The sequence below is a fragment of the Otolemur garnettii genome, unplaced genomic scaffold (genome assembly GCF_000181295.1).
Source record: "Otolemur garnettii isolate 467f Iridium unplaced genomic scaffold, OtoGar3 scaffold00090, whole genome shotgun sequence".
Taxonomy (NCBI): Eukaryota; Metazoa; Chordata; class Mammalia; order Primates; family Galagidae; genus Otolemur; species Otolemur garnettii.
Genome location: NW_003852485.1, coordinates 6162773 through 6173010, shown reverse-complemented (window position 1 = coordinate 6173010; position 10238 = coordinate 6162773). Strand labels below are relative to the sequence as shown.

Sequence of the window (10238 nt, the reverse complement as noted above, 5' to 3'; positions counted from 1 at the left end):
TCTTTACAAAAAACCTTTGCCAACTCCTGATCTGAAGCCTAAACATTAGTACTAACTTAAAAATCCTCTTTTGCACAGTTCTTCATTTTTCTTATTCATGTGATTTCCATGTCTGGACAAAAAGGACCTGTTGGATTTGATGAGCGAAGCAAAATTCCAAAAGGACAAAGGTCACAGCCATCCTGAGCAATACCTAACACAACATGAGCACGCCCCCTTCTGAGGCCGTGTTACCTAAAGGCTGGGACAATTCCCACCTTCCTAGAGACGTGATGCTAGATGTACATTTCATTGTCCTTGAATATTTGTGCCACAGACCACAAAACATTTACCTTAGTTTACTGCTGCAGTGGTGGCATCGGAAACAGGACTTATGAAAATTCTGCTTGTCTGCTACTAGGCACTCCATTGGATAAACTGTTTTTTGACAAAGTATACATATTTCTTTGTCTTGAAGCGGCAGTTTCTGAAAATAAAAATTTACAAAGGCTTATATAGTGTTATCGTCAATCATATTGCAAAAACAAAACACAACAATACAAAACATACTAAGTGGCCATGCAGTTAAAGTGGAGAAATCTTATAGACTGTTTTCTTTACATCGCTTCTCTGGAGTTAAGCTGTCCCATTGTCATGTTTGAGGCTCAGGTAGGATGACTGACATTACCTACTGCTGCTGCTATTTATATGGTATACAAGCAGACTTTCATTATTTAAGAAAATATACAAATGAAATATGTTCATTAAATTAATATGTCGAGCAATATACTCAAACTCAGCCATGGAGAACTTGGAGAAAACTTACCATCCTAGACAGCTGAACGTCCCATTATGTAAAGGTTTACACCCAACTTGGCCCAAAGCTTTAATATTTTAAGTCTTCTTAAAATATACACATATCTTTTTAAGTCAAGGACATCGTACTTGTTTTTTTTTTTGGCCAGGGCTGGGTTTGAACCTAGCACCTCCAGCATATGGGGCCAGCGCCCTACTCCTTTGAGCCACAGGCACCACCTGACATTGTACTTGTTTAAATATTTTCTTGATGACTTAGAGGCTTTGGACTTCTTTTCATAGTTTTCCTACTTTTCTTGCTTTGAAGTCCCCACAGTACCTCCTGCCACTTTAGTGCCTATGCTATGAATAACAGTTATTAGATTACTAACCAGTATTTGTATAACAGTTCAAAACTAACACAGACTTTTCTTTCTGTCTGTATTGTTTTTGATCATTACCATGATCCTGCAAGAATAACTAAGCTAGGATATCGATAATAAATAAGTGCAAATAGCCTCGGGGTACTTTGTATAAATAAATATACAGAGAGTGCCAAAAATGTATACACATTTTAAGAAAGGAAAAAACTGTGTTAAAATTGTAACATTCAGTATATACTGATGACGTTTGTTATCTTGTATAGTGCATCTTATTATCGCTTATAAGTGCAGAAATCAAACTAGACTTGAGCATTATCAATTTAACACAATTTTTCCTGTCTTATAATTTGTATATATTTTTTGGCACCCTCTGTATATACTTTGGCATGTAAGTGCTCAGTCTGGGCCACTGAGAGGACTCTGCTTCTTTGATTCTAGTAGATGAGACATGTTTATATTCGACACCAGTTTCTTTGTATTTCTTATGTGTTTCTGAGCTCTCGTAACAGAAATTGAGCATTTGAATTAATTAGACAGCTTTGCTTAATTATGCCAGATACTCGCGTGTTAAGAACCATATTAACTTGATAAACTAGATACATATGTTGCAAATAGGATAGAGGCATAATTATTAGTTTCAGCTGTTTTTGTTTTTCAGCTTGCTATTTCTTTCAGTCTGTCTAAAAGAATGGGCTACACTAACAAAGCACATTATGTCAAATTCTTCTATCAAGAAGCCTCATTAATTGGAAAAAGTATCTGTTCTCTGATGTTAAAAGATAAGTACTAAGGTCATATGATTTAAATCTCCCTTCTATCAAATATAATAGAATTTTAAAAATGTATTATTGATGCTCATCCGTGAATGAGGTCAACGGAGCTGTCATTAAGGGTTTATTTTCAGAAAGGTGAAAAGAATCAGTCATAGGAGAAAATGTGCATCAGAGGAAGCTAACTCTATTCAACTCAATTAAATACATAAAGGTCTAATTCCACACCAACACTTTAGCTGGACATAGGGAACAATACAAATCCTTAAAGAGCCTATGAAGAGAGTAAATTGTTTCTTGGATTATTAACAATCTATTTTAAACTCAATGCAAAGACCATTTAAGTCTAGCAGCCAAACACACGCCAATATTAGCTCAAGAGATATTATCTAATATTGTCTGAAACAGTTGCACGAAATAACTATTAATAAGATGTATTAATAATGTGGTATGTTCTATAAATATTATCTACTACAAGTATATATAATTATTTCGATAGCAATTATGGCCATAGCTAATGCTCTATCTTAAAGCTTATTTGCCATGACAAGTATAAGTCTTCATAATTTATATAATGGTATTTGTTATTCTCACACGGTGCAGGTAAGTCAAACTAGGTGCTTTTGTAAAGAAAGTAATAAAAGCAAACATATAAAGAAGATACAAGCATACAGGAGAAGCTATTAGTTTTAGGTTAAATTGTGTGGTTATGTCTACATACAATGTTAACTGCGACTCATCTTGGCTGTGGAGCACATGCGGTTAAATAGTTAATCTTTCACGCTTGGCAGGCACGTTTACCACTGATAAATGCAGATTCCTCTTGGAAGGTGGTTCTCATGTCAGATGCAGAAGCATCTGAAGCTGCATATCCCAGACTTTTAAAAACGCTTTCACCCTCCTGCCATGTCTTCTGAAAATTTTTCCTGAGTTCTTCAGGTGAATCAGAGATATCTAAAATATGGCCGGCAATGACATCTTCATAGGTTGGTGGGGCATACTTAAAATCAAAGCCGGATTTGCCAGCTTCGGAGTTATGGGAAGAGGTTGTCATCTTTGAGTCGACAGTTTGACTCTCAAACGCATCCACGCCCGAGAAATGTTCACTTAGAGACCTAGTTTCAGTGCAGACCTGGGGCTGTTTCACAGAAAGTTTTTCTTGCGCCTCTCTAGGATGTTTGCAAGAAAAGCCTGTGTAACTAGTGTTTCCTAAAGATGTTAGTCCAAATTCCTCCTTACAAAATGTACGGCTTTCTTGTTTTATATTATGGTTTGCTTCTCCATTTACATAAACTCTTCTGTTTGACTTTGCTTCAAAAACTGGGCCATTTTCAAATTCCCTGAACCATCTGTTTATTTCATTTTCACGGTCATTTATGAAATTTTCAGCCGCCTCAATGGTTCGGTTGGCTGCTGCGTATCTCTGCGTGTGCTCGGGGCGGCGAGGCCCTCCAACCTGGCGCACGATTTCCACGGCCTCGTAACTCTGGGTACCCGGCAGCGGGGGGTCGCTGGGATCCACCCCATCCTTGTGAACACAGGTGGCTCTTGTCTCTACTTTCCTAACTGCCTCCTGAGCCTGCATAGAGTCTCTGAAGGAGCCGCTGGCAGCATGATTCACGCCCACGGGTATTGTGATGGTAGGCGGAGAGTCCCTACCTCGAGTTTCTATCTGAATCTGACGACGAAGCGTTGCGGGCGACACGATGATTTCAGACCTCTTCTCTGGAATCGGCGCGGGGGTCACTGATCGACATGGGATGGCCCCTTGGGATAACTTGGCAGTGGTGTCTTTCAGCTTGACAAGTTGTTCTGAGCGACTCCTGGGTGGAGGAGGAGAGGCGTCTGCTGCGTGAATTCTGGCTGTTTGTGACGTGGGCCCTCTTGCTGGGGGTTCAATGCAACTGTCCTTTTTAGGGGACTGAGAGAGCTCGTTCTTAGCAGAGGTTTCTGCCCGGCGGGCGGTTGACTCAATTGTTATAAAAGTAGGCGATGGGGGGCGGGTTTTTATACAGGGAGGAGAAATCTTCTCATGGAGTTGAATTGCCTGCTGGGTTTTCGCATGCGTCTCAACAGTGGCCTCGTGACGAGTTGACACTTGGTGGTGGACTGTTTTGGCATCCGCCATTGCATTTTCTTTCTGTTCAGCGTCTTTATTATAGCTGACATTAACGTTAGATACTGTGTGAGAGATTTCACTGGGAGCGGTAGGCTTATTTCCTTGCTTTTTTGTTTTGGAGGACATCATGGCTGTTTGAATGACGTTTTCACAGGACACAAGCATTTCCTCTGCTTGAGTTTTAATGTGGGTTATTTCTTCTTTCACTTTTTCTAAATTATTCTCCATGACAATGCGAGCTCCATATTCTCGTTTCTCTTCACTTATCAGCCATACGGGGATCATATTTAATAGTGTCTGGAATATCTTAAGGCCACTTTTTGGCTCTGCCTCAAACTCTTTTACCCTCGACAAAATCTGTTGCAGTTCTTCACGTTTTCTCAAGAATTCCAATACATTGACGGGACGTTTTCCGTCATCCTGCTGGGATACTTTCACAGATGAAAATAAAGATTTGTTCTGTGTAATCTCTTGCTTTGAATCTTTAGTGTTAGAGAAGACTTGTCTCTGTTGTATGCCCTTGACTCCGAGACATTTTTCTTCCCACAGACTATTGCATGGCTGGGGCAATGTTTTATGTTCAACTTTACTTTCAGAAGTCTGTACTCGTGTCTGCTGAAAATTCTGAGTCTCTGAATCAGAACGTACATCAATAACCTTTTGCCTGACGACCTTTGGTGCTGACTTACTCTTCCAAGGTTCTTGTTTTCTTTCAACTATTAATCTCTCTTCTTTTAAACCAGTCATGGATGGTCCCTGGTTTATTTTTTCACTTCCTGGAAGTTTCCCTGTCTCAAATTCTCTAGATTCCCCTGGCTTCTCAGGAACCATCTTGGGCTTCCTTTCCTGGTCCATTTCTGTGGATTCTGTAGGCTCTTTTATCACCACCCTTTTCTCCTTCTTGGGTAACTGATAACATTTTTCAGCCACAGACTGCTTATTACTATATTTGGTGCTTGCTTCAGTTTGCCTGGTTTCCTGGTACTGTTGCTTGGCAATGGCTTGGACGTCAACTTCGGATTGTTTGGTATGACATTCATGGATGTGGTCTGCTTCACTTACTGTATGCTCTCCAGTTGGGAGCTTGATGGTTTTGACTTTGAAAGTGGGGGAAACTGGTTTGTTTGGGGGCAGGTGCAACTGCTGCAGATACTTCTTCTGTTGTGTCTGTCGTGTACTACATTCTTGGTGAATCTGCTTGATTTCACAAGCTGATTTAGATTGCATCATATCCCTTGAGCTCTGTAAAACTTCCTTTTTCCTATAATCTTTGTCTTCTGAGGTAGCTAGAACATGTTGGGACCTCTTGTCAGTGTCTGTGACTGCTGACGTTGTAGAGACCTGGCTATCAGAACGCACTCCTGATGCTTGAGCATTACTTTGAGAGGTTGGGACGGGCTGTATCACAGTGCATGCTGAGTCAGTTTCATGTAGGAGAACCTCCTTATTTGTTTTTTGAATTTCCTTTTGCGAGGCTGGTATGTTTTGATGTTGGCTTTCTGTTTTGACTATGTTGTAGTATGAACTCTCCTGTTTTTGTTTTTCAAGCTCTTGTCTTTGTTGTCTGTATTTTTCTTCAGCAATCATTAAAGGTGTCTTAAATTTTCTCAGATAAGGTTTCGGACTTTGTGGTCCTGAACTCACTGGAAATGAGTGAGATTTTATGAGAGGTGCTACCTGTTTTTTCTTGGCTTCCAAGGTTCCTGGAACTGTTTGTGAGAGAGATTCTGCAGAGTCGATAGATAATTGCTTTCTTTCCTCAAGACTCTTCCTAAATATGTTCTGCTTTGTCTCCGTGTGTTCACTGCTGGTGGCCAGCATGACTCTTTTCTGATCATTTGAGGCAGTGATTGTACATTCCATGTCTGACAAGGAATTTTCCAATTGAAAATGTGGGGAGGGACGGTTCTTTTTATCTTCTAAATGCTTTGGAAGTTTGGGTTTGGGCAATGTGGGTGGTGGCAACACACCTGATTTTCCTTTTACAATGTTAGCCTGAAAATGAGTGTGCTGAGAGCCCGAGGCTTCTTTTTGGGAATACTGTTGTAGGAATGTTCCACTGTGCTTTTCTGGAACAGAGGAAGAAAGGAGATGTGCTGATTTTTGAGATAGAGTTGAAGGAGGAGGCTGTGGTAGAAACACTGATGGACATTCTGTTTCTGATTTCTCATCTACTGGAGGTGGAGGGAGAGGAAGGCTTGGGAGGCTTTCAAACTCAGGCTTTATCTTCTCTGTGGACAGCGAGGGAGGAAAGCCATCATTTTCAGGAAACATCATTAAAGGTGGTGGAGGAGGGAGAGGAAATTCAATTTCAGATGATGCATTAGATGGTGGCGGAGGAGGTGGAGATGGAGGTGGAAGGGGATACTCACTATCTTTCCCATCATTCTCAGGGTTAAAGTTGGTTGGATTAAAGGACCTTTCCATTGCCATTTTTAAGTCTTTGGAAGTATTTGTCTTCATTAGAAAATCTTGGCTTTCCAAATAAATGTCAGTCTCTTGCTTTTTATCAGTTGTCTTAAATTTATTTTGGCCTTTTTCAGAGAATTTTACTTCTGTTACCTTGGATATGTCTTGATCTACAAGCAAAGGCTGCTGTATAGGTTGAAGGTTCACATTATTTTTCTTTATTTCCTTCTTAGAATATTGCATTTCTTGCTTTAACAAAGCTTTCTTCTGAAAGTCCCTTGCAGCTTCGTAAGTTTCTCCAACTGGCTTGTTGACTGGATGCTGGGTGGGACTGGGCTTGGAGCTTTGTGTATCTGTTGATATTTCAATGGTTTTGGTCTTTTTGGAATTATTTACCTGGAAAGCCTCAGTTTTCTGGTGGTCATTCCTCAGATCACAGGTTTGGGTCTGTTGCTTTCCAGCTGTTTTATCAATAGATTGGGTAGAGGTAAGGACATCAACATGATCTTCTTTTAGCTCTTTCACTCTGTCTGACTCTTCAGTTTTTAGATTTGTCTTAACTGACCCAGTTGACGTTAATTGTCTGCTCATATACTCATCACTAAGATGCTGTCCCTTTGTGGTATCAGTCCAGACACCCATGCTATCTCCTGATTCCAACATGTTTTTAATAGCTTTGTCATGTGAGGTAGATAGTCCTCTAAGGCTTTTCTCAAGAGCATCCTTGTTTTGTTCACGATTTATGACAACCTTTACAGTGCCTTTGGGGGCTTTTGGGAGTTTAAATTCAGTTCTTTCTTCTACTAACTTTCCATGACCAGATTTTCCCAAAGTTTGACTGGGAGAGGCTGATCCCCCTTGCCACGTGGCTGCTGGCTCAAATGGTCCTGGCCCTGGCTGAAGAAGATTCTTTTTGTCTGTCTGAACAGCTACTTGGTGCATCTCTGTCTCCTGCTTGTCTAAAGATCCTACCATCATGGCTTGAACATCTTTGCTTATAACTTTTTTATCTACTTCTTTGAAACTACTTTGTGCTTCCTTCAAAGACCTTAATGATGTTTCAAGGTCATCTCGGATAAGCTCCTTTTTCAAGATTTCTGTCCTTGTATTTGCAGCCTTTTCAAGGCATTCAATAGCTTGCTCAAAATCACCAGGTATGACAGGCTGCTTAGATTCCTTCCAACTGTGGCTTGATTCTTTGAGTGACTTGAGTGTGGCTAGCATGTTCCCTTTTATGGTTTCTTCTGTTTTAGTCACTGCTTTCTGATTTATGGCCTGTCTGAGGGAATTTAGGGTTGATGTCAAATCACCTTTTATAATTTCTTTTTGGGGTATCTTATCAGATGTACTCTGAGGTTCTGTCATAAAAACCTTAACTGCATTCTGCACATCTCCCGGGATGATGTCACTTTCACTCACAGTACGTTCAACCAGAGACTGCCTTTTCTGTAGTAACAGTTTTGTGCCTTCCACATCACCGCCAATTATTTCTTCCTCTTTTTCTTGTTTCCTAGGTGTTAGAGTTTCATCTGATCCTGTCTGAAGTTGTCTGAGATAATCCAAAGCGCCAGTTTCTATGCATGTTGTGAAAAACTGAACATTTCCTCTCTCAGAGGCATCAATTTTAGCTCTTTCAGATATTTGATTGTTTGATGAAGATGATAGTAAATTGTGAATGGTGCGTCTTACATCACCCCCTATTACTTCTTCACGCTCAATTGCGTCACCATCATTTTCATGAAGAAGACAATAAATAGTCATGTTAATATCTCCTCTTTCGTCTTCCTGAATTACAATGCCTTTCTTTACAGATCCTTCCTCAGAGAAGAGATTTTTTATTGCTTGTTGTACATCACCTCTCACTATCTCTTCTTTTTCAGTGTGAAATTCAGTTGATCTGTTTAATAACTGAGTTTTAGTCAAATTAACGTTTCCCTTCTCTTCTTCACTAACCAAAATCTCTCTTTTGGTACAGTCTCTTTTGGAAAGTAGGTTCACCATTATGTTTCTGAGATCGACCCTGACAATTTCTTCTTTCTGTATCTGAGGAGATGCTTGATTCATTAGCTTGTATTTTGCCATTCGCACATCTCCAACTTCATCAGCTTCAATGATAATTCCAGGAGCCTGGATCACTTTTTGAGAGTAGAGATCTTCTAAGGTCTCTCTGATGCTCTTGCCAATAATTTCTACCTTTTCTACTCTAGTTTCATTAAATTCATGAAGGGGTGTTGTTTCAAAGAGCCATGTAGTTGTTTTGACATCAGAAGGAGGGATTTCTTCCTTGGTAATTTTCGTGATGCTTTCATCTGCTTCCTTGATAGAATCCAAAGTTTGATTTTCAAAAAGCCATACCGCCTGCTTAACATCACCTTTCTGCACATCCTCCTGGGTGACTGTCTTGATATTGTTGTCATCCAACCCTTCTCCTCTCAGCTCTTCTATAGTGTGGGTTTCAAATAGCCAAGTAGATGTTTTAACATTGCCCTTTTGTATTTCATTGACACTTACTGTCCTTATGTAATTCTTCTTTCGAAAATTTTCAGACTCAAAAAATTGTTTACTTGTCTTTACATCACCACCTTGAATATTGTCAACAGTGGGCACAATGTTACGTGATTCTTCTGAAATCTGATCCAGTGGCTGGGTTTCAAATCTGTATCTGACTGAACTAACATCACCCTTCTGAACATCTTCTTGTGTGACAGATTTAATAACATACACAGTTTCTGAGTCATTAATCGAGTCTAAGGGTTTCGTTTCAAAAAGCCACCTTGTCCCCCGCACATCCCCATGAATCACCTCTTCCTTTTTAACTGTTGTCACTTCATGATAGTGCCCTTCTCGGTCTTGAATTGCATAGAGTGGCTGGGTTTCAAAGAGCATTCTGTAGCTTTTTACATCCCCCTTTATTTCTTCTTCAGTAGTTGTTTTCTTGATGCTGACATAGTCAGATTCTTCTTTAATCTCATCTAAAGAAAAAGTCTCGAAAATAAAGCACCTCTTTCTTACATCCCCACCTTGAATGTCTGTCACTGTCTTAAGCGATTCATCCCCCTCTTGGCTTTCTTTTATCATGTCGATTGGTTGGTTTTCAAAAAGCCACCTACAGTTTAAAACATTGCCTTTCTGAATGTCTTCAGTTTTTAGGGTTTTGATCTTTTTCAAAACTTCTTCTGAACTGGAACTTATAGAATCTAAGGACTGATTTTCAAATTTATATCTCATGCTGGAAACATCTCCAGCTTGTATCTCCATTTCCACAGGCTTGATTTCCTTCCCTTCTTCTCCTTGTATACTGTCCAAATTTTCTGTCTCAAAAAGAAAACATGCTGTACGAACATCCCCACCCTGGATCTCTTCTTGTTTTACAGTTTGTGATTTGACTGTTGTTTCAGAGTCATCCTTAATGGTATCAAGTGGCTGATTTTCAAAAAGCCAAGTGCAGGTTTTGACATCTCCCTTATAAATTTCCTCAGTGCCCGTCTGTAATGAAACTTTTTCATAAAGAGACTCCATTGGCTGGGTTTCAAAAAGCCATTTGCAGGTTTTGACATCCCCTTTAATGATATCTGTAGCTTGCTCAGTTTTACTTTCTGTCTCTTCCACGTTATTAAAATATTTAATTGAATCAAGAGGTTGGGTTTCAAACAACCATTTAGCAGATTTCACGTTGCCAGTTTGTATTTCTTGAGCAGATATTCCTCTAATTATCTGAAATTTATGAATACTTTCATCAAACTGGTCAATGGGCCTTGTTTCAAAAAGCCACCTGCAGCTTCT

The 10238-nt window shown here is 39.8% G+C and overlaps 1 protein-coding gene across 1 annotated transcript in view; it reads right to left on the bottom strand.

Moving 5' to 3' along the window:
* Positions 1 to 371: 371 nt before the first annotated feature.
* XIRP2 (xin actin binding repeat containing 2) overlaps positions 372 to 10238 on the bottom strand; it is a 313100-nt gene continuing 303233 nt past the window's right edge. Inside the window, exons 8-9 of the mRNA XM_012808454.2 lie at positions 2729 to 10236; positions 372 to 466 (exon numbers count right to left, since the gene is read on the bottom strand). Of these exons, the coding sequence (XP_012663908.1) occupies positions 372 to 466; positions 2729 to 10236 (7603 nt within the window). The remainder of the gene's footprint in view (positions 467 to 2728; positions 10237 to 10238) is intronic.